At 39.3% G+C, this 27,729-nt stretch overlaps 1 protein-coding gene across 10 annotated transcripts in view; it reads right to left on the reverse strand.

Annotated features, from left to right (window-relative positions):
- LOC110255652 (uncharacterized) overlaps window positions 1-27,729 on the reverse strand; it is a 93,431-nt gene that overhangs the window by 31,046 nt on the left and 34,656 nt on the right. For 4 of the 10 annotated variants that reach the window (XR_014818251.1, XR_014818252.1, XR_002336254.2 and 1 more), the window contains exon 2: window positions 24,614-24,782. Coding sequence is in view for 2 of the 10 variants with exons in the window: in XM_084980708.1 (XP_084836834.1) it covers window positions 158-243; window positions 24,614-24,782 (255 nt within the window). In the remaining 8 variants the exon portion in view is untranslated. Of the gene's footprint in view, window positions 1-157; window positions 244-22,090; window positions 24,034-24,613; window positions 24,783-27,729 lie in introns of those variants that run through there. The other 6 variants (XR_014818253.1, XR_014818257.1, XM_084980708.1 and 3 more) reach the window with 4 other exon arrangements.

A 27,729-nucleotide genomic window follows, 5' to 3' on the forward strand; every position in this document is an offset into this window, starting at 1 on the left:
AACCCATGTCCTCATGGGTCCTCACGGGTTTGTTACCACTGAGCCACAACAGGCACTCCCATACACATTCTTTTTTTTTTTTTTTTTTATACCATCTTCAATTATATTCTATCCCAGGAGACTGGCTATAGTTCCCTGCTCTGTACAGTAGGCTTACCCATTCTAAATCACTGCGGGTGACTTTTCGGCAGGAATCTTCATGCTGGGAAGGAATTCCTCCTTTGTTCATCTGTGGGAAGAAAACTGCAGGAAGAAGGAAGAGCTGAGGTGGGGGAGGGGAGGGCCCTCTGGTTTATCTGCTGATGCTGACTGTCTTTCCCCTGACACTAGAAGGCACCCAGGACAGCAGGATTTTCATCTTTCTGGTTTGCTGATAAATCCCCAGAGCCTAGAACTAAAAGCTCCAAATCAGTATGGATGAAGGAATGAAATAGGTTAAATAGCCACAGTTTACACATGAGGAAATGGAAGCACAGCAGTTCAGTAACCTGCCCAAAGTTCCCCAGATAGACAAAAGTGGTGAACAACCACCACACAATCTAACTCCACAGGGTGTGTTCTCAGCACTGCCTCCTGCGGCTGTAGGATGCCGGATTCTCCCGGAAGGTGAGAACACAAGGCATGCAGACAAAAGGCTTGCACTAGGAAATAAGAAAGACGACAAAAAGAAGGAAAGAAGGGAACTATGCTAAACTACTACTTTTATTCCTAATTTTCAATCGAGACTTGGAAAACCGAACACAATTCCCAAGTTGATTTCCAGAATTATCTGAATTGAAGAGGGGTGTGATCACCCCAAAAGGGATGGGTAGGTGGTCTTGGCTCTACCATATTAGTGTACAACTTTGGGCACTATTTTCTCTCTGTACCTCAGTTTCTTTTGCTGCAAGATGAAAAAGGTGAGCTGGACAATCCTTATATCCTTTTCCATGTTAAGAGTCTCTTTGCTCTAAATAGGAAGTTCCTGAAAATACTTTGGAAAGTTTTGAACAATTCTTGTCCATCAGAGAGATAAACAGGAGTTCCCACTGCGGCCTGGGATTGCTGGCATCTCTGCAAAACCAGGATGCAGGTTTGATACCCGGCCTGGCAAAGTGTAGATGGAAATTGCAGCTCAGGTCTGATCCCTGGCCTGAGAACTCCATATGCCGCCAGGTGGCCAAAAAAGGAGAAAAATAAAAAAAGAAATAAACAACCCAACTTTTAAAAGGGGAAGGAAAAACAAAAAGGAGTTCCCACTGTGGCACACAGGGCTAAGAAACTGACTGCAGTGGCTCAGGTCTTTACCTACTGAGGTATGGGTTCAGTCCCTGGCCCTGCACAGAGGGTTAAAGAATATGGGTTTGCCTCAGTTGCAGTGTAGGTTACAGCTGTGGCTCAGATTTAATCACTAGCCCTAGAACTTCCATATGCCCTGGTGCAACCAGAAAAAAAAAAAAAAAATGGACAGAAGAACGGAGTAGATATCTTTCCAAAGAGGAAATGCAGATGGCCAACAGGCAGATGAGAAGACACTCAACATGGCTAATTATCAGGGAAATGTAAATCAAAACCACAGTGAGATTTCACCTCATCCTTGTCAGAATGGCTGTCATCAACAAGAACCAAATAACAGATGTTGGTAAGGATGTGGAGAAAGGGAACCCTCCTACACTGTTGGTGGGAATTTTGGTGCAGCCATTATGGAAAACAGTATGGAAGTTTTTCAAAAAACTAAAAATAGAACTACCATAGGACCCAGCAATTCCACTCCTGGGCATATATTCAAAAAAAAAAAAAAAAAAAAGAAAGAAAAAAACCCAAAGTGCTCATCTGAAACAACACATGCACCTCAATGTTCACAGCAGCATTATTTACAATTGGCAGGATGTGGAAGCAATTTAAGTGTCTATCAACAGACAATGAAGATGGATAAAGAAGATGCGGTGCCTATATGCAATGGAATATTACTCAGCCACGTGGCGGCCACATGGATGGACCTGGAGGGAATGAAGCTAAGTGAACTAAGCCAGACAAGAGAAAGACAAATGCTGTATGATATGGGAGTTCCCGTCGTGGCGCAGTGGTTAACAAATCTGACTAGGAACCATGAGGTTGCGGGGGTTCGATCCCTGGCCTTGCTCAGTGGGTTAAGGATCTGGCCTTGCCGTAAGCTGTGGTGTAGGTCACAGACGTGGCTCGGATCTGGCGTTCCTGAGGCTCTGGTGTAGGCCGGTGGCTATAGCTCCAATTGGATCCCTAGCCTGGGAACCTCCATATGCCGCAGGAGCGGCCCAAGAAATGGCAAAAAGACAAAAAAAAAAAATACTATATGATATGACTTATATGCAGAATCTAAAAAATACAACCAACGAGTGACTCTAAAAAAGAGAAGCAGATTCACAGATAAAGAGAACACACCAGTGATTACCAGTGGGGAGAAGAAAGGGGGTAGGCATGAGGTAAGGGTAGGAGTTTGTACCACCTAGTGTATATAAAATAAGTTACAAGGATCAATGGTACAGCATGGAGTCTACAGAAAATATTTTATAATAATTATAAAGAATATAACCTTTAAAATTGTGAATCACTATAGTGTCCATCCATAGATTATATAATATGGTACATCAATAATACTACAATTAAAAATACAGAAATGAAAAAGAAAAAAAAAATGAAGGTAAAGAGATGGCAAGAAGTTATCCATGAAGAGACATGGACAGAAGCGTTCCAAGGAGAAAGGGTTTTTAAGAGCAGGCACCATGGGTTAGGGAAGGAGTATCCACGTATTAGGCCAGTAGGTCTGAAACATAAGGTGAGGAAGGAGACAAAGAGGGTGTTTGAAGATGCTAAGTTCCTGAGCTCAGAAAAGAAAGAGTTTTCAACACCAGGGGATGAAGTTTGGACCCTGTTCCATGGGTAGCAGGGCATATGGACAGTTTCTCCAAAGAGTTAATGGCATCGTTCCGTGTATTTCATGTGGTCAGTGGTACATCTCCAGCAACAACGAATCTGTGTCTTGTACGAAGGTGTTTTCTTTGCCAGGAATTGTTTCAAGACAGGGTGAGAAAGCAGAGACAGAGCTTTAAAGAGTGATTGGAAGCGTTATATGGGTGTCAAAAAATGACATTAGATGATCTTCTTTTCTCCCTCCCACCTTCTGTCCGGTGCCAGGTGCTTATTAGACTGTGCGATGTGTGGTCCCTGCTCTTCTATGGCTCATCACCAAGTGGGAGCATTAACCAGACAAAACTTACTCCCCAAATCACTCAACGGGCTATAAGGTGTAAGGCTGAAGAACACAAATTCTCAATTGCATGTGAAATTTTAGAATGTTCAAAAGGCCGCCTGTGACATGAGAAAGGTCATTGTTGAAAAGACTTGCAGGGCTCCTTTAAGTGGTTGGTTCAATGGTCAAGACGTTAAGGAACAATAAAAGCTGCTTATAGAGAGTCCCCAGACAGGCCACCACTTATTTTTTTTCCCTTCCTGCCTCTCCCCTCCTCCTCATTCTTTGTCATGCTTTGCTGCAGCCATCTGTGTGAAAAGCTCAAAAAGCTTTCTTCACAGACCGAGATTTGCCAATCTTTGCACAGTATTGCATTTCTCGAAGACTTATGTGTTGAATAACCCTTCACGTGTGCCTTTCATTTATAACCAGAAACCAAAGATTGTGTGTTCCCTCCAGAACTGTATATAAGTCATGTAGTCAGTAACACATTAGTACCCTGACAATAAAGGCTGAAAACAAAACTAAAATATTGTTTCCCGTAATAGCTGGTAAAATGCACAAAGAAGAATTTAGGAGAGGTCCATTTCTGAACAGATAAGTCAAAAAGGAAAAAAAATATATGTATAACAGATGCAAAAAAGCTAAAGTACTCTGGGCTTGGACTGTGTTAGAAAATCTCAGCTACTTTCAAATCTAAATATTTAACCCATACTGAATCAATAAAGTTGATGTAGGCCAAACTAAATTGCCACTATAAAGAATGACCACATTCTGGAAATTACTACGATGTCCAGCAGTACATTGATTTTTTTTTTTTAAAGGAAATTTACTGTGTATATTAGTGATTATTTTGAAGAAGCAAAAAAGTTACTGTGTTGATGGTTTTGATGTGTGTGGGTACCATATATATCTATATTTTTGTAACATACATGTATATATATATATTAAAAATAATATATTGCCTTGCTTTACACAGTGAGTTCTTTAGAACTTAATTAATGCCATTTTTCAGTTTTATCTCCCCCTTCCCAAAAGAGCCTCATATTTCCTGAGCAATGACTGTCAAACCCCCCCATTATTTTTCCCATATTATTCTTTCCCTGTCTCTGCCTTTGTGACTACCATTCATTTTTTTGCCTTTTTTTTTTTTTTTTTTTAGGGCCTCACTTGTGCTATATGGAGGTTCCCAGGCTGGGGGTCAAATTGGAGCTGCAGCTGCTGGCCTACACCACAGTCACAGCAATGCAGGATCTGAGCCGCATCTGCGACCTACACCACAGCTCAGGGCAACGCCAGATCCTTCACCCACTGAGCGAGGCCAGGGATCAAACCCATGTCCTCAGGAGTTCCCATTGTGGTGCAGCAGAAATGAATATGGCTAGTATCCATGAGGATGCTGGTTTGATCCCTGGCCTCGCCCAGTGGGTCAAGGATCCTGCATTGCCATGAGCTGTGGTGTAGGTTGCAGATGCAGCTTGGATCCCATGTTGCCATGGCTGTGGTGTAGGCCGGCAGCAATAGCTCTGATTCAACCTCTAGCCTGGGAATTTCCATATGCCACAAGTGAGGCCCTTAAAAAAAAAAAAAAAAAAAAAAGAAAGAAAGAAAAAAAAAAAAAGACCCACATCCCCGTGCATACTATTGGGGTTCATTACTGCTGCATCACAACTGGAACTCCAACCATTCATATTTTTTAAATTAAAGCCTTCTTTTACTCGCCTCCCCTCATGTATTTTTTAGAATATGTTAGCTTCAAATTGTTCAAAATTTCTAAGAACACTCTAGGTCTCACTCTCTGTGCACGATGAATATTTGGAAATGGCAGGAAGAGTATCATAATAAAAGTAAATTGCAGACTTTTTTGCAAAGTTGGTATCTGAAGGATAACTATTTCAACCTTGTATGGGGAAAAAAATCTATGCTATTAATTAATCCATCATAACACAAACAAATTTTATTAATTTAAATGGGGAAAACAAGGACAAATAACCATTGTCCTCCGGAAATGAAATTATGCTAATATTTCGGAATGTTTGAATTTTTCTTTTCTTTTTTTTTTTTTGCCATTTCTTGGGCTGCTCCTGTGGCATATGGAGGTTCCCAGGCTAGGGGTCTAATCGGAACTGCAGCCACCGGCCTACGCCAGAGCCACAGCAACGTGGGATCCGAGCCGCGTCTGCGACCTACACCACAGCTCACGGCAATGCCAGATCCTTAACCCACTGAGCAAGGCCAGGGATCGAACCTGCAACCTCATGGTTCCTAGTCGGATTCGTTAACCACTGCGCCACCACAGGAATTCCATGGAATGTTTGAATTTTTAAAGTGTATACATATTCAAACTCTACACATTGGTATTTTATCTGGAGAGTTCCTTTTTGCTTGTGTCTGAAAATATTTTAGTATGACTCTCAACTACCTTTTACCCACAAAGTATTTTTTCATGTCCTTTATTTTAGTTTTACGTCGCTGTGCTTAATTAAGCTCTGTTCTGTTTTATGCTAATGAAGTTGAAATGTGGAGGAGGAAATGTAATTAATTGAATAATAGTGAAATTTACTGAGTAATTCATACCCAGGGAAGAAAGACCACCTGAGCATGGGTGAGAGCTTGTTGGAGCTCTGGCATTCCTGGAGGATTCGTTCACAGGGGTCTCTCATTGGAAATGAAGCGAGAGGTGATAAACAAATACACTTGCAATCAGTGGATATAATATCTGTTTTCTTAGAAAAAACCTAGGAAAGTATCGGTCTGGATTTTTTATAAAACACCTCATTTATATAGTTACGCGTGTTAACATTTACGGTACTTCCCCCCTTTCATTTTGGAAAAACGTTGTACTCAAAGGGGTGAAGATATCTTGATGAAGTGACCAGAGGGTGACATTTTTAGGCCACACAAAATGAAAGTTTGATTGATCACAGGTGTTCCTGTTCACAGGCATATGGTGTGTGGAAGCTGCAGCCCAGTTCTTTGAATCAAAGTGGATTAATCCAAAGGATAATGGGCAGTTATCTTTAGGAGATTTCCCTGTGTGAGTAGATGGACAAAGGATATTTTTATTTGCGCACATTTGGAGCTGGTTAAATTACAAATACTTCTAGTTAGAAGCACTAAATTTTTCCATGGGTAGGTGATTAGCATATTGGAAGCTACCGAAGAGTGTGATTATCAGGAGTGACTTATAAAGATGAGCTGAAGTGGCAACCCCTTAAGGGATCCAGATTTAAAGAACCTGTGCAATTGCTATCACATCAGGTCAGAACTAGCAGGATTTGCATCTAAGCTTAAAAATATTTTTAATGCTACCAAAGCATAAATGTGCTCTGAGCTCATACTTAAGGGAACTTCTTGCAGTAATTTGTCTTGAGTGGAATGAGATCAACGTCCAGATAAGTGCTCTCAAACTCAACAAATCTAAAGTGTGATACTCATTCTCTTGATAAAAGAAATCTGGCATAGGGTAAGTTTCATATTTTACCTATTTTTAAAAAAATGCACATTCAATGTAGATCGTTCAGACTTTATCTTTGGGGGGAAAAAAAAACAACAACGAAAACACTTCAGCAAAACCAATGGCAGCCACAGGCTGCCTAGGTTACAAAATGAAGTAGAAGACCTCAGTTTTCTCGATCTATCACCCATCAGCTATGAAATCCTAACCAAATGATTTAACCTCTCAGCACTCCATTCCCCCAGAGGAACTGAACAGCTGCCACTCCCCAATCAACTTCATTGTGTTTAGTGAGGATTAGGTTACCTAAGGGAGCACAGAAGTGGGTTTGGTGCCAGAAAGATTTTGAGCTTTGACTTTGCTATTTTCTTTTCTTTCTTTCTTTTTTTTTGTGATACATATGATACAATTTATTTAGCCACAGGCACACCACTTTTACACTTTTTTTTATCATTTATTTATATATATATATATTTTTTTCTACTGTACGGCATGGTGACCCAATTACACCTACATGTATACATTCTTTTTTCTCACATTACATGTTCTATTATGAGTGACTAGACAGAGTTCCCAGTGCTACACAGCAGGATCCCATTGCTAATCCATCCCGAAGGCAACATTCTGCATCTCTGTACCCCAAGCTCCCAGTCCCTCCCAGTCCCTCCCCTTCCCCCTTGGCAACCACAAGTCTATTCTCCAAGTCCATGATTTTCTTTTCTGTGGAAAGATTCCTTTGTGCCATATATTAGATTCCAGATATAAGTGATATCATATGGTATTTGTCTTTCTCTTTCTGACTTACTTCGCTCAGGATGAGAGTCTCTAGTTCCATCCATGTTACTGCAAATGGCATTATTCAAAGGAAACCAAAAAGAATACAAAAAGACAACTTATAGAATGGGAGAAAATAGTTTCAAACAATGCAACTGACAAGGGCCTAATCTCTAAAATATACAAACAACTTATACAACTCAACAGCAAAAAAGCCAACAACCCAATTGAAAAATGGGCAAAGGACCTAAATAGATATTTCTGCAAGGAAGATATACAGATGGCCAACAAACACTTGAAACAATGCTCAACATCCCTGATTATTAGAGAAATGCAAATCAAAATTACCATGAGATACCACCTCACACCAGTTGGAATGGCCATCATTCCTAAGTCCACAAATAACAAATGCTGGAGGGGGTGTGGAGAAAGGGAATCCTCCTGCACTGTTGGTGGGAATGTAAACTGGTACAGCCACTATGGAGAACAGTATGGAGGTACCTTAGAAATCTATACACAGAACTACCATACGACCCAGCAATCCCACTCTTAGGCATATATCTGGACAAAACTCTACTTAAAAAAGACACATGCACCCACATGTTCATTGCAGCACTATTCACAATAGCCAAGACATGGAATCAACTCAAATGTTCACCAATAGATAATTGGATTAGGAAGATATGGTAGTATATACACAGTGGAATACTACTTGGTCATAAAAATGGACTTTCTAATCAAAGAACCTTGAATACTTAACTTCTTAAAACCTCAGTTTCCTCTTCTGTAATATGGGCATGAGACAGTTGCACCAGTCTATCTGTCTTTATATCTATCTATCTATCCATCCAACATCTATCTACCTACCTACCTATTGATTTATGTATCACATAATCATCAGATTATGTATTTGGGTAAATATTAATAAGGTAAAATGTTGTGAAGATTAGTATTCCACACATATGTAATCTATCATTGATAGAAGTAGCTTGAGAAAAATTGCATTTCTAAAATGCATCCTTGAGAGTATGAACATTATACCTATGGTTAAAATTCTGAAGCAATTTCATACCATTTGCAGCAACATAAAGGGACCTAGAGATTATCACACCGAATGAAGTAAGTCAGACAGAGAAAGATGAGTATTATATGACATCACTTATATGATCTAAAAAAGTGATACAGAGGGGAAAGGTGAGGGGGGAAGGATGGATTGGGAACTTGGGACTGGGATATGAACACTATTGCCTTTGGAATGGATGGCCAACGGGGATCTGCTGTGTAGCACAGGGAAATGTAACTCAATATTTGTGATAACCTACATGGGAATGGTAATATGTGTGCATGTACTACTGAATCAATTTGTGGTCCTACAGAAGTTAACACAGTATTGTATATCAATTATGTAGCGATAATATTTTGAAAAAAATTCTCAAGCAATTTCATATTATTGAATTTAGAGTATAGTTAACTTGGATGTTACATCCCTATCTAATTTTTATTCCTGGGAGAAATGAAGGCATTCAAGTAACAAAAAAGATTGTAAAAGAAAAAAAAGTACAAAAGGTGTATTTTCTCTATCCCTTCCTCTTTCTATGTAAAGGAAGTATTCTTAGGATTTTCTTTCAACACCTAGAAGAAGAGATGCCCAGGATGCTGACTTAGGGGAGTTCTTAAAAATCTTCACATCTAAAGAGAACAGAAAGCACGGATTCAAGTAGATAACTGTATACTCATGTTCAAAGCAGCCCTATTGACAATAACCAAAAGGTGGAAGCAACCAACTGTCCATCAATGGATAATGGATTAACAAAACGTGGTTTACCCATAAAATGGAATACTATTCAGCCTTAAAGAGGGAGGGAGCTCTACTACATTACGGATGATCCTTGAAGTTATTCCAAACGAAATAAGGCAGTCATAAAAGGATGAATTCTGTATGATGCCACTTACTTGAGCTACCTAGGGGAGAAACATTCCCGGAGATAGAAGTAGAAGTGGGGTGCCAGCTGCTGAGGAGCAGGGAGTGGGAGGGGGAGTTTTGTTGAATGGGTATAAAATTTCAGTTCTGGAAGATGAAAAGTTTCTGGAGATGGATGGTGATGATGACTGGACAGCAGTCTGAATGCATTTGAAGTCGCTGAATTATACACGTAAAAATGGTTTCAATTTTATGTTATGAGTATTTTAGACCATAATGCATATTCCTATCTAATGACTTTCTGCATGTTTCTCTGCCTTCTCACATTTAAATTTGTAAGCACAACCCTTTGCTTTTGATGTGTATCTTCAGTATCTCCAAAAAAACTTGAATGGATTGAACAGGACACAGAAAGGGGAATAAAATCGATCATTTTTGCTTTGGCTGAATCCTCTAATTTTAATCTTTATTTCCTAAGTAGTTTTTTTTTTTTTTGGCTGCACCAGCAGCATATGGAGGTGCCCAGGCTAGGGGTCAAATCAGAGCTACAGCTGCTGGCCTACACCACAGCCACAGCAATGCCAGATCCGAGCCACGTTTGCGACCTACACCACAGCTCACAGCAACACTGAATCTTTAACCCACTGAGTGAGGCCAGGGATCAAACCCACAACCTCATGGTTCCTAGTCTGATTTTTTTCTGCTGCGCCACATTGGGAACTCGCCTAAGTTTAAAATAAATATATTTAATCCATGTTAAGATAGCCAAAAGTGTTTCTGGCTGTGTTTCTTCTTCCAAGCTAATGGATTTGGACAGCATGATTAACTGATTATTTCAGCAAGCCAGGCATTTTTAAGAACCACCCAAATAGTGACTTATCTGTGGAACTGATATGTATGCACAGATAGAACTTGTAAATGCTGCAAGTATTATAAACTTTTGGGTCTTTTAAAGAAAGTTTTATCTAGCCCAATATTATAATCTTTGTACACACTTCTTCGAGCTTTTAAGTACTACCCTTCACATACATGTCCTTAATCCATCTGCAAACCTTAAGACTCAGAAATTCCTATTCTAGGACACACCTTAGCGGATTTCTTGCCTGAGTGTACCAAAAGATGTATACAAGGATATTTACAGCAATAGCATGTGTAATTGCCAGGCAGATAACAGCCCAATGTCAAAGAAGAGAATAGAAAAATAAATTGAGGAGTTCCCGTCGTGGCGCAGTGGTTAACGAATCCGACTAGGAACCATGAGGTTGCGGGTTCGGTCCCTGCCCTTGCTCAGTGGGATAACAATCCGGTGTTGCCGTGAGCTGTGGTGTAGGTTGCAGACGCGGCTCGGATCCCGCGTTGCTGTAGCTCTGGCGTAGGCTTGGCAGCTACAGCTCCGATTCGACCCCTAGCCTGGGAACCTCCATATGCCGCGGGAGCGGCCCAAAGAAATAGCAAAAAGACCAAAAAAAAAAAAAAAAAAAAAAGAAAAGAAAAAGAAAAAGAAATTGAGCAGATATGCACAATGGACGACTACACCACTGTCAAGTACACAAACAGACAACTATATGCACCAATGTATATGACTCTTAGAAATATAATTTTGAGTGGAAAAAAAATCTAGTTCTAATAACACCGTATAGCAAATGTTATCATTTTCATAAAGTTCAAAAGAAGCACAATTATCATGCAAATGAAAAGATAATCCCAAAGCTGCCTATGACAGTGGCAGAGCCATTGTACAAATCTGTGTAGGTTACCTACTGCACATTGCAAGGGGTTTAATCCACAGGAGGCTAGCTGGAGATCTAGGGTCGACATCTCTTCAGTTTATAAAGTGCTCACTTTGCCCAACTTTCAATGGCAGCCTTGATAATAGTAATTTCCGGGGAAGTGGGGGAGATGGGGAAGAAACATCATTTTGGTCCTGTTCTAGCTCTCAAACCAGATAGCAGATTCACACGTGTTCATTACATTGCATAGAATCTTTCATAGTTATCAAATAATATGCTTCCAGAAATAATTCTAGGCCATATCCTGGGGTTTAAGGCAGAGGAGGATGGAGATATTAAAAAAAAAAAAAACAACTGTTTTACATATATGGAGAATCTTTCATTTATTCTGTTCTTTTGCCCTTATATGTTTGGCCCCAAGACAAGAAAACTATATATTCAAAACTTAAAGGGCCCCCTTTAGCTGATGGTAAAATATGTGCCATGATTTCTTGTCAGGTGTCAACTAAGTGTGGAGACATCCAATTCTTATTCTATGAAAAACAATGATTTATTAAATCGTGCCTCTTCTCAAAAAATCACCTGTGGTTCCTCAGGCAAGTAAAATACTTTGAAAGAATCCTGGTATTTTCCAGGTGGTAAAAGTAACCTCGCTCTTCAAACCTACAATGTGTCTAGTGATTCCTTTCATTCCTGCTCTATGGGTACCATAGAGAAGGTATAATTTTCTACCCCAAAATATTACAAATATAAATTGGTCAAAATTATTTGGAAGATCTTTTTTTGGCCACACCCACAGCATGCAGAAGTTCCTGAGCCAAGGCTTGAATCCAAGCCATTGCATTGACAGTGCCGGGTCCTTAACCCACTAAGCCACGAGGGAACTCCTGTTTGGAAGATGAAGAATCATTTTATTTGTAGTGGTTGGCTTTTCCCCAAACAGATAGACATTTTAGCATGTATCTACATGTTTGTGGAAAGTTGAAGCTTATCTAAAGGACCGTCACTTTAAAAAACAATGCCTCCCCTGGGTACATTAAATCACTTGTTCTTAACAAACATCTTTTTTTTTTTTAATATAATGATTTTTATTTTTTCCATTATAGCTGATGTATAGCGTTCTGTCATTTTTCTACTGTACGGCCTGGTGACCCAGTTACACACACATGTATACATTCTTTTTCTCACATGATCATGCTCCATCGTAAGTAACCAGACATAGTTCCCAGTGCTACACAGCAGGATCTGAATAGAAGGGGAAATAAAGAATTTGTCCAACAAACAAAAGCTAAAAGAGTACAGCAATACTAAACCCATTCTAAAAGAAATACTGAAAGGGCTTCTCTAAATTAAAAAAAAAAAAAAAGTAAGAAGAATTAGGATGGAGGAAACCATGTTATATTTTTGAAGTACGAATGCAAAGTTATCCATCAGTCACTAATTCAATATATGCTCCTAGGCAAAGTAAGTTGTGCTTTTTTTAAACACCTAGAAAAACTGTTGATCAATATGTATGGTATTGGAAAGCAAGAAGGATCACTGATTACATGTTCCTGCTTATATCTGTATCTGAGAAAAAGCTCACTACTTCTTGTAAAATGTAACATCTCAGTTTTATATCTGCAGGAGTATTCTAAGTAAGGTGCTAATTCTATTGTTTTCATTATAATAACGTTCTATTAAAGTACACATTCAAATTAAAGCTTGTCTCTAGAGTGAAATTTGAAACACACTAACCACATTACGTGCTGCCAAAGAATTCAGACAAGAGTCCCTTTCATTTATATATAATGGTCACTCTCGTATATGTAAGGTTAAACTGATATAAAACACTTTGCTTTGAGAAAAACATATTTCAGCTATAATTCTCTAATGGACAAATATTCTTGATTTTCATTTCATATGTGTCTATAATATGCCATGTTTTATGTCAAATATAAGAAAGATGATAATCTTAAAAACAAACAAACAAAACTGCAAGGGGCATTGCAGGAAAAAAAGGAAGAGAAAAAAAATCTATAAATTGGCTTCATTTAATTATGTTAAAAAAATATAAACCAAAGCATGCTTTTTTGTCCCACTTGATCAGGTCATCTGGTAAACCCAGTTTAAAAGACAATTTGCTCAATTTTTCTAGCAAAAGAGAAAAATGAGGACAAATACAGTATGGAAAGATTTTTAAATAAGACATCCTGACAGATTATAATATGGTGTCTCATCAGATGACGTGGTGTTTTGACTGCATGGCTACAGAAGGGCTATAATTTAAATGCCATTAAAGGCACATGAGCTCTACCATGGAGACAAGAATACTGTAAAAATTTTTGGTCTATAGTCACAATGCAGACAAAATTGTTCCTTTGATCTTGCAGTGCCAAAGTCTGCTGTCCAGAAGGGAACTGTCTTTGTGTTTCTGTCTTAAGCTAAGACAGATTTCATTTTCCATCTAAGCCATTTTGTTAACACCACATAAAAAGTGAAGTGTATTTTATCAGTAGAGCTTCATTCTCTTTCATTGTTATTTTAAGTTACTTTATGATTATGTAGTGCTCAAAAAAATGTACCCAAAATACACACATCTGGGTTTAAAGTGACAAAACTCTAACCTCAAATGTCTTCATATGGGCAGTTTAGTAGGATTTGTATCTGAGGAATTGGAAACACTGTAATTTTCTTCTTTTATACATTTTTCTTCTTAAAGACCAAGAACACATTTTGCTTGTAAACCTCAGCAGAACATAAACACACATGTTTGATCTTTGTGAGCAATGTTAGCAGCTAATAATCTGCAGTAAAATATATGCTATGATCATCGGCAAAACAATAAATTCTCTCCTGAGCAAGTTTCTAAATCACTGAAAAGCTTGTGAAATGTTAGCATTGTTTTTTGGCTTTAAATTGCAACTTTAAATTGTATACGATACATGTTAAGGGGAATATGTGACACTGAAAATGTGAGCAATAGATTTATTATGTCTTACTCTTTGGGAAACCAGACAAAAGGAATCAATCAGTGTGAGTTTCACTCAGTCCTGATGGCTCATTGTACAGGATCTGATTACATTTATGTCAAAAACATATATTGTTTTGGGACCACAGTATACCAATGATAATTTCTAGAGTCAAGTGAACTTTAGGTCTTAAGCATTTATATTTTATAAATGAGGACTGATCTTTTAAAAAAGAGATACTGAGTTAGAAATAGTTTTGCCAAAATTGAATCTAATATTAAAAATATAATTTGTATCTAGCTCTCTATTCTCAGTGTATCAAAGCATGATTTCTAGTTGCTCTTCTAGGTGAAATTTTGAGGATGATTGAGAGTAGTACATGTAAGAGCCAAAAATAACATTTCTATTCTGTCCAATTCATGCTGTCAGGTGGGAAAATCTTGGTAATAAACTACTAAACTCAGCTTTGCAAAGCTTAAAAGGCAAAATATCTTACGCATAAATAGTGTCTCTTTACGTTTTTTCCTGCCTTGAAAAATATTATTCTGTCCTGGTGCAACTGAATTCTAGAGTTGATTTGCTGATTAAGAATGCTTTGGAAAAATACAAGTTATTTAAAAAGTTAAAGAAAAATGTTAAACAAGGAAAATGTTAAAAAAACTTAAAAGGCACGATTTCTGGCCCAAATCGTGCTCAGAGCAAAACAACTCAAACATCCCGGGCACAGCCACAAAATACTTTTCAATAAGCAAGCAAACAAAATCAAAATCCCAGCCTATAACTATGCTCTTCCTTAAAGATTTTCTGCTCAGTATTTGAGAGTGGTTTGCCTTCAGTAGAAATGGGGGCTTCTTTTGCTACTTGAGCTCATGTGGGGACTAGTGGAGAGGTCTCTGCGGAAATGTTTCCTAGAGTCTGCCATTAACCCCCTGTAGTATATTATGAGTAAAGACCCGAAGGCGACCCCCGAGCACATGTCCCAGGCATCCTTCTTTACACCTCCCCCACCCAGAGCTCATCAGACAAGCGCCAGAGGATGAGGTCTCCACCTGCTGAACGGTGCCTCGAGCCTCTTTTGTGCAGATGGATTCCTTGACAACAAAAAGTGCATCACTGGCATTTTTACCCAAGCCTCTGCATAACATAAATGCTGTGTAAAAACGCCATCATAGAAAAATAATTCTGCTTTATGGATTCTGAAAATAATTCATCTGTCTATGAACGCCCAGGAACAACCCAAGTTTGATACAGAATGTCCTGGTACTCAGTGCATGCTGATGAAAGGTGAATTAGAGTTTAGATAATAAGAAAGGCAAGCAAATGTGGTGGCAACAAAAAACAATCCTAGAGAATACACTGAATAGTTTGTATCTGGTTTGGAGTTCTTTTCTTTAAAATTCATATCAACATCTTTCTGGAATCCGTAATTGCTAATGGTTACAAGTATCAGCCCCAGGCAGATTGCTTAGCAAGATTTTCCAGAGTAGGAAAGGTAAACAAACCAATTACTCTGCAAACAAATATAGTTTTTATGGTTATTTAAACACTCAGCGTACACTGGAGGATTAATATACTAGCAGGCACAGTATCTTCTGGTTAGCATAGGAACAGTTGAATAAAAGGGACAAAATTTTGTTGTTGTTGTTTTTTTAGGGCCACACCTGCAGCATATGGAGGTTCCCAAGCTAGGGGTCGAATTGGAGCTGTAGCCACCAATGCCAGACCCGAGCCACGTCTTCGACCTACACCACACAGCTCATGGCAACACCGGATCCTTAACCTGAGCGAGGCCAGGGATCAACCTGCGTCCTCATGGATACTACTCAGGTTTGTTTCCACTGAGCCAGGACAGGAACTCCAAAAGGGACAAAATTCTTCAGCACACCTCAAGCAGTATCACAGAAAAAATGATTATAAGCACATAACATTTCTAACCAGAAGGAATATCAGAGATTACAGTCACTAGCGTAGAAGGCAAGAATAATTATTTAGAATCAACTCTTAAATTTCATGTGTGAGAGACAGAATTGATGTCATCACTGAGTGTAAAATTTTGTAAGAAATAACTCAGCACAAAGCAATATTAAGTTGGAGATAAAGACCAATAAAAATGTACAACAGGCAGTACTGCTATGTTTTGGAGGAAATCTAAGAAAGAGAAAAAAACATTGAAAAATGTGTAAATGACATACAAATCATCTGCCATGCACTTTTGCAGAGTTCTGCTCTGAATCAGAGCCATCCTCAATCTGTTCTGCAACAAACCAGTTTGGTTTCAAGGAAATCACTGGTAATAATTTTGATTAATCAGGTAATTGTAGGCTGTTACTAAAATCCATGTCATTCTTAATATGATGAATCAAAGGCACTAATGCTCTTATAATGAAGGTGATAATTATTTGTAGCCATTTCAATGATAAATTCACAGTAAATCCATCCTGCAGTCACTCCTTTTGATTCTTTTTGGCTTTTCTTTTGTTAATGTGGTGTATGACATTGCTTGATTTGCATATGTTGAACCATCCTTGTGCACCTGGGATAAATCCCGCCTGGTCATGGTGTATGATGTTTTTTATATATGGTTGGATTTGGTTGGCTAAAATTTTGTTGAGAATTTTTGCGTCCATATTCACCAAAGATATTGGCTTAGAGTTTTCTTTTTTGGTGGTATCTTTGTCTGGTTTTGGAATTAGGGTGATGGTGGCATCATAGAATGTCTTTGGGAGTGTTCCTTCTTCTTCAACCTTTTGAAAAAGTTTAAGGAGGATGGGTATAAGTTCCTCTTTGTGTGTTTGGTAGAATTTGCCTGTGAAGCCATCTGGTCCTGGACTTTGATTTGTAGGGAGTGTTTTTATGACATATTCAGATTCATTTCTAGTGATCAGTCCGTTCAGTTGATCTATTTCTTCTTGATTCAGTTTTGGAAGACTGTAATTCTCTAAAAAGTTGTCCATTTCTTCTAGGTTGTCTATTGCCTTTGGAATGGATTAGCAATGAGATCCTGCTGTGTAGCACCGGGAACTATGTCTGGTCACTTATTGGAGCATAATAATGTGAGAAAAAAAATGTATACATGTATGTGTAACTGGGTCACCATGCTGTACAGTGGAAAACTGACAGAACACTGTCAACCGACTATAATGGAAAAAAGTAAAAATTATTATACAAAAAAAAAAAAAGAAGAAAGCATTGCAAATAGACAATAGGTAGATTGTATCAGCTCAGAAACACACAATCACTTCAGGCATTCAGTGAGGCCAAAATAACAGTTGCATTTAACCGATATTTAATAATTCTGCACCTCTTTGGGAGATCTCTTGATTTCTAGCAGACTGATAAGCATCTGAAACATCTCCGTTAATGCGGATGTTATGTGAGCAAACCCAGAACGCGAGGGTTCGCACCACACCATGAGAATCAATTTCTAGCTTATATGAATCCATTTTCTTCCAACCCTTTAGATTATTACTTGAGGAAACGGTGGCGGAGCGAGGTCATCAAATAAACCATGGAGAATACTGTGAGTCTGAACAGCATCGCTGTTAAGTCTCCACTCAAAGGTTCTATGTTTAACACGGTTGCAATCGGAATTCGATCCCAGCGTGTTGATCTACACATCGTTAAGGGAAAGACGATTTCTGACGCCTGGACGTGGTTCCGATCGTGACCAGTTACACTTTCGCGTGTGATTCCAAAACGTGGTTGGTAGGAAGACTGTTCTCCATGACCCCAGCTTCTGAGGCTGCCAGCAAACAGCGAAACGATTGTTGCTCTTTGGAACACGTGGCTAACTTCCTGCCCTAGGACAGGCATCACAGCTGCTCCTGCTGCAGTGGGCCTCCTCCTGTCAAGCCTCTTTGGATGGGGAAGTAATTGCAGGAAGGCAAGGATACAATTTTGTTATCACGGATCAGCCTCTGCATTGAAAACCATGGCTGCGGCATTGCTGTTGGGGCTGGGGAGACACACAGCACAGAGGGGAGGCCTCCGTGTGGAAGTGCAGAGGTTTGTACACTTGCTTCTGTGTGAAAGGATGAGCCGGAAGTTCTAAAATGTGTGGCAAACAAAGAGAGGGAGCCTCTGGAAGCTGAATTGGTGAGGTCACCCAGCTTCCCTAATGCTAATGGACTTTTATCAGCTAACGTTGGTCTTATAAGACCAAGAACAAAATAACAAGATTTAACCCTAAGTGTTCTGGAACTATAGCTGGCCCATTGCATTAAGAAAAATAAAATGTTAGGCCACAGATTAATTACTCAATAACTCTATGCAGGCCTGTCTTTAGTTCTTAGTGCCCTAGTAGGAGAAAGTGATTTTCCAGTATTCAACCAAGCACTTTTTTTTTCTATTTCCCCCAGTGTATGATCAATAGGTTATCTACAAACTTTTATTTCAAAGCCAGAATCAAAGTGCCTTATTTCTATCTGGCTATTTTTTTTTTTTTTTTACAGTTTTCTTGAGGTATAGTTGATTTAACAAAGTTGTGATAATTTCTGCCATACAACAAAGGGACTGAGTTATCCATGTACACACATCCATTCTATTTCAGATTCTTTTCCTAAATAGATGATCATAGAATATTGGGTAGCATTCCCTGTGCTCTAAGGCAGGTCCCCGTTGGCTAATCATTCTATCTGGGAATTTTAAAGACTACATATTTTGGCATATTCCCTTGGCAAAACCAGTTGGTCTTTATTCACAGATTCTTGACATTAATTGAAAAAAATCCGATTTAACAATTTCTTGCTTTTTTTGTCTAAAGTCAGAATGTAGAACATGTATTTAATGTTTTTATAAATGAACAGGACAGGTGGTGCCTTGATTTCAGCTACAGACATGGCAGGGTTGTGGTCACGTCTGAAAAGTGCCCAATTCTGGATTCATTCTACCACCCATGCAGGTAAGGGACTTCATACTTCCCTCACATCGGAAACTAAACAGTAAGATTTTCATGGCTTTTGTGGACAGAGCTAAGAGCAATCCACGAAATAGCCATAAATCCCATGTGCAATTATTAAGGCAGGTCTCTTCCATTCTACAGAATTTTGGAGAACTTTCTGCCTGTCTTGCTGAACCTGCCCTGTTATGTCTGACTAAGGGTTGCACAATTCTAGGAGTCTTATTGACATCATTCCCTAGATCAATCTCACCTCCTAGAGTCGTACCGTACACAGGCTCTGTGGCATTAGGTGAAGTCCTGATTAACTTTGAAAATAGTTTTTTGAATCCTGAATAATTTATTCATTTTAATAGATGTTCTGTAGCTGAACAACATCCTTAATATAATAGGACCTTACCAAATACAATGCATTTAAGCTAAAAATATATGGAAGGACAAGAGCTATTGCTTAATTGGGAGGGGCAATATCAAGAGCGGAGAATGATCATTCTTTTCTGGCAAGTGGAAAAAGAGTGATCAAGGAAAAGTCTAAAAAATGGAGTTCCTGCTGAGGTGCAGGGGATTAAGAATCTGACTGCAGTGACTTGGGTCACTGCTGAGGCATGGGTTCAATCCCCAGCCCAGCTGGCATTGCTGCAGCGGTGGTGTAGGTCACAGCTGCAGCTTGAATTCCATCCCTGGCCCAGGAACTTCTGTATGGCACAGGTGCAGTCATAATTATTATATATGTGTGTGTGTGTATATATATATACACACACACACATATATATGGATGGCTACATGTGCTGATATAGGAAAATAAACTTTTACTTTGCAGTAGGCATTTTCCCCATTTCTTTCTTTCTTTAAAAATTTTTTATTATAGTTGATTTACAGTGCTCTGTCATTTTCTGCTATACAGCAAAGTGACCCAGCCATATATATATATATGTGTGTGTGTGTGTGTGTGTGTGTGTGTGTATAAAATGCATGAGAAATCTCCCATGCCTATGATTATCTGGTCCAAAAAGTCAGTGGTGCCTCTGTTGGGAAAACTTGGCTTAGAGGAAAATAAAGTCCTATTTGGTCCAATTAAGTTGGTCATAGTTACCATAATTTCCATATTACCCACTTGGGAAACCAAAGCCTTCCATCATAGCTTCATAAGCCTGGAACAGGAGTTCAATTCCCTTTCTTATACTCAAAATCTCCACTTCTGCACCATTCCTCAAGCCCTGAAGAGAGCTTTCCTTCCCAGTGCAGAAAATATGGTTAATTATTACAGGCCAGCATGGAATCCCCTTTTAGGAGCTAACATTTTTGCACTGGCATTTGGAATTATGTGGCATGTTGCCTTGTGTGAATGTTCAGCTCTGCTCCTCAACTTCCTTTTCTGAAAAATGTTATTTACTTGAAATAAGACTTCATCTTGAAGAAACAAGCAGTTACTTCAATATCGATACATTTATGCTTCTAACTAGATTCTTTTTACATTCCATCTCTTTCTCAATACCCTTTATGATTGAACCCTATCAATCAGGGTGATGAAATGCTAAATCATAGCCCAGTTTCTAAACAAACCATATTTTCAATGAGGAAACATCTTTCCACGGTCCTTTTAGCAGCTCCTACAACAGCTCTGCAAGTGTTTTCTCGAAGGCATGAAACTGATTTTTTTCCTTTGTTAGCCAAAGGATGATCTTAGGCTCCCCTGGCTAATGGTGCCATTCCACATTTAGTAGAATTGCACAAGGTGAAATTTAACAGCGGACAAACGTTGCTGTGTGCATAGAATTTATCTGGAAATGTAAAGAGCAGAGTGGGGATAGTGTATTTCTGTGCAATCTGATTTGCATTTTCATGGTGGTACATCCTTGGGCAATATCTGTAGAAAGCAGGCAGGTGACACACAGCTGCATACCCCTGTCCCTGAAGATCCCAGGAGAGGCAGTTCAACGTGAAGCCTAATTAACTCGCAGTGTTTGATCACAGATATCTTTATTAAGAGTACATGTACCACACACCTGCAAACTCCGACTTAAGCCATGGATCCCTTCACATAGCATTAAGACCCAAATGACCAAACTTCATCGTCACAGACGGGTCTACAGAAGTACCAGGACAAATAATCCTGTCCAACCCCATGAGGGCTGACTCCTCTCACTTTTTTTTTTTTTCACTCAAGGAATAACATTTCCCCCTAAACCTACATTCCTAATACCACACGGCTCTGTGTTTTCTATTCTATTATTTAAAATATGGCGATAATAAAGACACTTCAGATCATGATGCTATTTAACTGAATTTGGAGTTCCTTAAAATTATATCCAAATGTAACAGAAAAGATGATCACAAAATTGCTGTTCAATTCTTTTTAAAAACGTCTATTTTACTTAGATGTGTCCTCAATGTTTGGGATTGACATGTATGTCTGGAAGCAGCAGCCAGCGTTCAATTCTAGGAACCGAGAACTACCTGATTTTCACTGTTTCATCAAAACACTCACTGTTAACTGAGGAGATGGCCATATTTGAAATATTTTCATCAAAATGTACTTAGAACTAAAAAAGTTCATCCGCCTCTAAGACATACCTAAGACTTGCATTTTTAACCTTAAGGAAATGTGTCAGGCTTTTGGGAGATCAGAGCTTTTGCATGTTTAATTTATAAAAACTCTCATGTTCACCAACATCACCACACACATTTCCATGTGATGTTTCAAATATTAATCTGAGCAAATTTCTTTTTTGAGTTGTTTGATATCCTGGAAAAACTAGAAAGCCAGTTTAGAGGTATCATTAAAAACCTAAAAACTTTGTTTTGTAAACCTATTTTTGGGTGTGTATAATATCTTGCATTTCTTTAAAAACGTTGTCTCCCACGTCTTCAAAAGAAAATTCTATTTTCTCCTTAATCCCACTGATTGGCTTTAATAATGAGATCTAGCTGTTTATCTGCCACGGAGTCCCTCCCATCCCCTCTTCTGCCAGTTCTTATGAGAGTACTCATAAGTGGAAGATAACAGATTTTCTTTTGGCTGCACCCACAGCTTACAGAAATCCCAGGGCCAGGGATCAGATTCATACCACAGCAGCAACCTGAGCCATAGCAGTGACAACATGCAATCCTTAACCCTCTGAGCCACAAGGGAACTCCAAAGATTTTTCTTATTTCTTTTTTTTTTTTTTTTTTTTTTTTTTGCCTTTTTGCCATTTCTTGGGCCGCTCCCATGGCATATGGAGGTTCCCAGGCTAGGGGTCCAATCAGAGCTGTAGCCACCAACCTACACCAGAGCCATAGCAATGCAGGATCCGAGCCGTGTCTGCAAACTACACCACAGCTCACGGCAACACCGGATCCTTGACCCACTGAGCAAGGCCAGGGATCGAACCTGCAACCTCACAGTTCCTAGTCAGATTAGTTAACCACTGAGCCACAATGGGAACTCCTCTTATTTCTTTTTTTAAGAACACAATGTTAGTAATGGAAAAAAAATTTCTGAGTTTCCAACATGCTTTTGGCAATTTACCTTCTTTTCTTCTGGGAAATCTTTTTTTGTTCTGCTTAAAACTATAGAACTATGAGTGATATATAATTGGGATACCAAAAAAGTCAAAAAGGGGGTTGCCCTTGTATGCAAAAAATAATATTCACTCATGTATAGAATTTGGTCTAGGTTACACACTTTATGCAATGATTAAAGGAAGTTTTGTGATATGAATAATATCTCTAGGCAATTTCTTTTTTTCTTTTTTTTTTTTTGTCTTTTTGCCTTTTCTAGGGCCCCCCCGTGGCATATGGAGGTTCCCAGGCTAAGGGTCTAATCGGAGCTGTTGCTGCCAACCCACGCCAGAGCCACAGCAACGCCAGATCCCAGCTGCATCTGCGACCTACACCACAGCTCATGGCAACACCAGATCCTTAACCCACTGAGTGAGGCCAGGGATCGAACCCTCAACCTCATGGTTCCTAGTCAGATTCGTTAACTGCTGAGCCACGACAGGAACTCCCCTAGGCAATTCCATTATATATTATCACCTCTTGAATGATAGTTATATTTTACTACATATATATTGAATGATGCTATCTATCTCTTCTCAAACATTTCTAACTAGTTTCTGGGAAATTATTTTCTTTGTCTGAAAGTATGCCAAGCTAAAATTAAACCAGCGGGCACTTACAGACACACAGAATGACCTAGAAGAGATTAGTTTTGGAGGGCTTCCTTTTCTTGATTTCAGTTTGAGAGTGCTATTACAAAACCTCTATGATGTCTATCAGCTCTATGACTTTTTAATTCCAATGAAAATGTAACGAGAAGGCCAAATTATGAACCGAAACACCCAGAATTAGAATGGCTACTATTACACTAGATAGGCACTTATGTCTCTTATCATTTTATTGGCGATCCTGTTCCTATTATACTTTATTCATGACATCACGCCATCTACATGTTTGGTGGCCTGACGCGCATATGTGCATCCGTGTTCTTTAAAACTATTCCAGGAGAGGGACTTTTTCTGAAAATCCGCAGCCGTGGCACGTTCAAAAAAAAGAGCAAGGTGGAGTGAGGAAGATCTCTGAGAGGCAGCGTCTCCTTTACAACCTGCTCTTGGTCGCCTGGGAGCCCCCAGCAAGGAACTGTGATCAGAGGCCAAGCAGCTTGTGTTTAAAAAAAAAAAAAAAATGGGAGGAAGGAACGTACAATATGGAATCATCAAAGATAGGGATGGAATCAAATGGTGTGGGATGTGAGAGCGGAGACAACCAGGAAAGGGACCCTGGGAATAATCCCAGCTATGTAGTGCGTCTACACCGCGGGACGCCTGAGTCCCTGGCACACCCCAAAGTGCCCTCTTCCCAGACGCTGCTTCAGGAGCTGTATCTTTAAACGGCCTGACTCCAACAGCTGATTCCATTGCCACCACAGAAATAGAAATTATAGCTTTCAACCCTTCATTTTATCCCTCTTACCTATAATCCTCTAGTTCCAGTCTGTCTGACCACTTGACAACGCTGTTTTTTTTTTTTTTTTTCTTTTAAACAAGTGTAGCTTTGGGGGACCGCTTCGATATGCTTCACACACAGATAACAGTAGACACCCCTGCAAACTCTGGATGAGAAAAAAAAAAATCCTGCTGGAAACATAAAATGGCACAGAGCACGCACAGTCCTGATTCTCATAATTGAGACTGTCATGTGTCTTCTTAAAAGCCATCATTTGCCTGGAGGTCTTTCTCTAAAACCTGCTAAGATTCTTCACCCATCTGACGTGAGGATATATTTTTGTTTCCAAAAGGCTCACAGATCCCTGTTCACACGTGTGTTGTTTGGTTGGGTCCTTCAAACGGCTTCTAGGTTTACTTTCCTATTTAAAAAGAGTAACGACGACGAAGGCTATTATTTGAGTGCAGCGTCTTCCTTCGGTGACACCAAGATGCTTATTATAACTGCCCTGATGAGACGGTCAAAGCGTCTCTTGGCTCCCAGGCTGCTCTAATGTGTATTTAGGTGTTTGCCTAAGTGATGTGGCATAGATCTGATGAAAGGACAGTAAACGACGTCAAGTATGAAAGACATATGTGAACGCGAGGAAGAAAAGGAAGAAGGAGGGAGATGGGAGTCAAGAAAGAAGAAGTGTTCTGTGATAGAAAGAACAAAGCATTTCAAAAGAACTACACAAAACGAGGTACCTGCATCCTGTCCCCATTTGGGGGTAGAGCTGTACTCTTTGGAATAGATGTCTTTGGAGACAGAGCATCTTGCTTTGATTTTTTTTTCAGGACTGTCATTGAAGATGTAGCTCCACGTGCCTTCAGTTTCCTTCATGGATTTGTCCAAGGGATCATTTGTCCAAGATCCCTATACAAAAACAATGATATTATGTGAAACACAAGCCGTGCTAGGCCAATGAGCCAAAATCCCACTTTTATCCTCTTACAGAAATGTTTGCCAACAATCCATAGACATCTACCATTTCCTAGTGCATATCCTAAATTTTCCCTCTTCCAGGGCTACTATTTTAGCCAAAAAAAAAAAAAAAAAAAAAACAACACTGCCTGGGGCTCCCCCCCAACAACAGAAGAACAACCAGAGACCTCTGAAAAGATAAAACAAATCATCTGACCTACCTCTACTGTGCTAATTAATTATAAGGATTAATTTTCCTTTGGATGTATTTCCCATGGGTTAAAAAAAAAAAGGTTTTAAAATCTTACATCATATTAGTACAATTGCTAGAGAAATCTAGATTTCATTCCTAAACCCGTTAAACATACTTTCTTTATTTTTATCATCTAATTTCATTAGAGACTAATTTATCTATCTAAATAATACTGTGCCATACTTACCTTATTCTTCTAGTCTATAATAATAGTTGAATTTTCAAAAAAAGGAACCATTGAAGGGGATTAAGTACTGTGGTCCTCTCCCTTTCCATGAAGCTAAGTGAAGGCAAGCTAATGTGTTTTTTTCCCCCTTCTTCTTCCTATTGAATCAGAGCATCCTGGCATTTTGTTGAAAAGAAATACCGTAGGAGACACTGTTGAGACGTGATAAGTTTGAGGATACAGTCTCCCCTTAGGAATGTATTTCTGTTATGGTTTTGCTTTTGCTTTTGCTGTCAACTCTTGTTGTTTTTTTTAATTTGTTTTTTGTTGTTTGACTCACAGTGATGTTGCATTAATTTCAGGTATACACCAAAGTGAATCAGTCACACATACGGACATATATATACACTGTATATCCACTTTTTTTCCCCATGTAGGTTATCATAAACTATTGAGTTTATCATAAACTATTGAGTAGATTTCCCTGTGCTCGACAGCAGGATCTTGTTAATTATCTCTTTTATACAGTCGTATTTTATACAGTCATATATTATACAGTCATATTTTATATAGTCGTGTGTCTGTTATTGCTGGTCTCCCAGTTCTTGCCTCCCCCACTTGTATTTTAAAGACTTTTGTTCAGGTTTATCGGCATCATTTCTTCCTCGGTACATTGCATATTTGTATATTGTCCTTAACCCTATCTTGGATTATAAATCTTGTGTATTCGTTGAGAGGTTCTTCGTATTTCTGAATAGCAACATTTGGCCCCATAGCATTTCAATTATCATCTCGTCTGTGAATTGCCCTTTTTAAAAAAGTGTTTGTGAAGGAACCCAAGTTTTCTTTTAATACAATGACATTAAATTAAAAAAAAAAAACTATCGATATATTCTCTCTGGGTAACGATGTGTTTTCTTTCCATACTTTTCTCCTGTGCTTCTGGGCACTGGGCTGAGGTTCTCCAGACCAAGGAAGCCGTGATCGAGCCCTGTCCTGAAACTGCCAGGAAGCGTGTAGAACAACTTTCCAAGGGTCCCCCCACCTGCTGTTCCCAAGCCTCCCCAGGCAGAAACGTGGGCTTGGCAGTGGGGGAGGGAGCGGGACGCTTAACGACACTCCCATTCTGGCTGGAGTTTTGGACATTACTCTGATTCACTTGGGTGCATTCAGCTATGCTGTGCACATCCCCTCAGCAGGAAAATGACCAACATGGGCAGAAAGAGTTACTAGAAAGCAATATGTCACATGGACTTTAATTTAAAATCACAGCGTGTCAGATTTCAACTGCAGAAGGTGGAACCATTCTGTAGCGTCCACTTCTCCAACCCATCAGCTGGTCTGAGGTATGGTGATTACCTAGCTTTTGACAGATTTATTTTACTGCATTCACTGGGGACTTCCTATCTCTATTAATGACACTGGATTTTTCTTCCAGAGAAATGTCAAGTTTTAAAACACAAGGGAGGAGTTCCCATCATGGCTTAGCAGTGAACGAACCCGACTAGCATCCATGAGGATTTGGGTTCGGTCCCAGGCCTCGCTCAGTGGGTTAAGGATCTGGCGTTACTGTGAGCTGTGGTGTAAGTCCCAGATGTGGCTCGGATCCTGCACTGCTGTGGCTGTGGCGTGGGCTGGCAGCTACAGCTCCGATTGGACCTCTACCCTGGGAACCTCCATATGCCTTGGGTGTGGCCCTAAAAAGACCAAAAAAAAAAAAAACAAAAAACAAAAAAAACATAAAAAAAAAACTCAAGGGAAGTTTAATATTCTCTACCACCACCCACTTGTGCACACAGATATGCCAGCACTTTGGAGTCAATGCTGTCTTTGGAGGTTGATCGCCAAACAATTTTCTTTTCCCAAACAATTTTCTATTTGGCAAAACTCCTCCTGTGATGGTTAGGAAAACTGAGGCTCACACACTCACTAAAATTAGAGCGGCTGAATATACATAAAAAGTCCTGCTCCCAAACTCCCAAACAAGTGCTCCACCTACCATCCTCCGTTTTCACTGCAAATAGGTGGGTCTGGGGAGTCCTTGTTGTTAAAAACCACAAATAAAATCTCAATCTTATTAACTCGTGTTATAAATATCCTGCATTATCATTATATTGGAAAGGAGAGCCAGACCCTATCCCGACATGAATACTTTTGTGGGAAACAACTGTTTGTGGGAAACATTTTAATGGACAGAGGCTTTATCTAATAGTCTCGTTTCCCTCTCAGCCATCTTTGATAGGATGATGAAGTCAATTTTTAGTCACTTGTCCCACTGCTAGTTCTACTAATTAAGGAAATTTAAGAATAGCAGGAGCTTAAAAGGGAGTGGCAGAAGAGGCAACGTGTTCTCAATTTTTTTAAAAAATGTAATTTTTGTAATGAGACTTTCCCAGTGCAGTGTCTTGGTCGGTAGCCCCTGACAGCTACTCTTCAATTCCATTTTAACCTGATCATAGTCTCATGCTTTTCAACGTATT

Source organism: Sus scrofa, chromosome 10 (assembly GCF_054392235.1).
Source record: "Sus scrofa isolate SSC_HxYL_T2T_F1_AM1 chromosome 10, Sscrofa_HxYL_maternal_Yorkshire_Landrace_v2.0, whole genome shotgun sequence".
Classification (NCBI taxonomy): Eukaryota; Metazoa; Chordata; class Mammalia; order Artiodactyla; family Suidae; genus Sus; species Sus scrofa.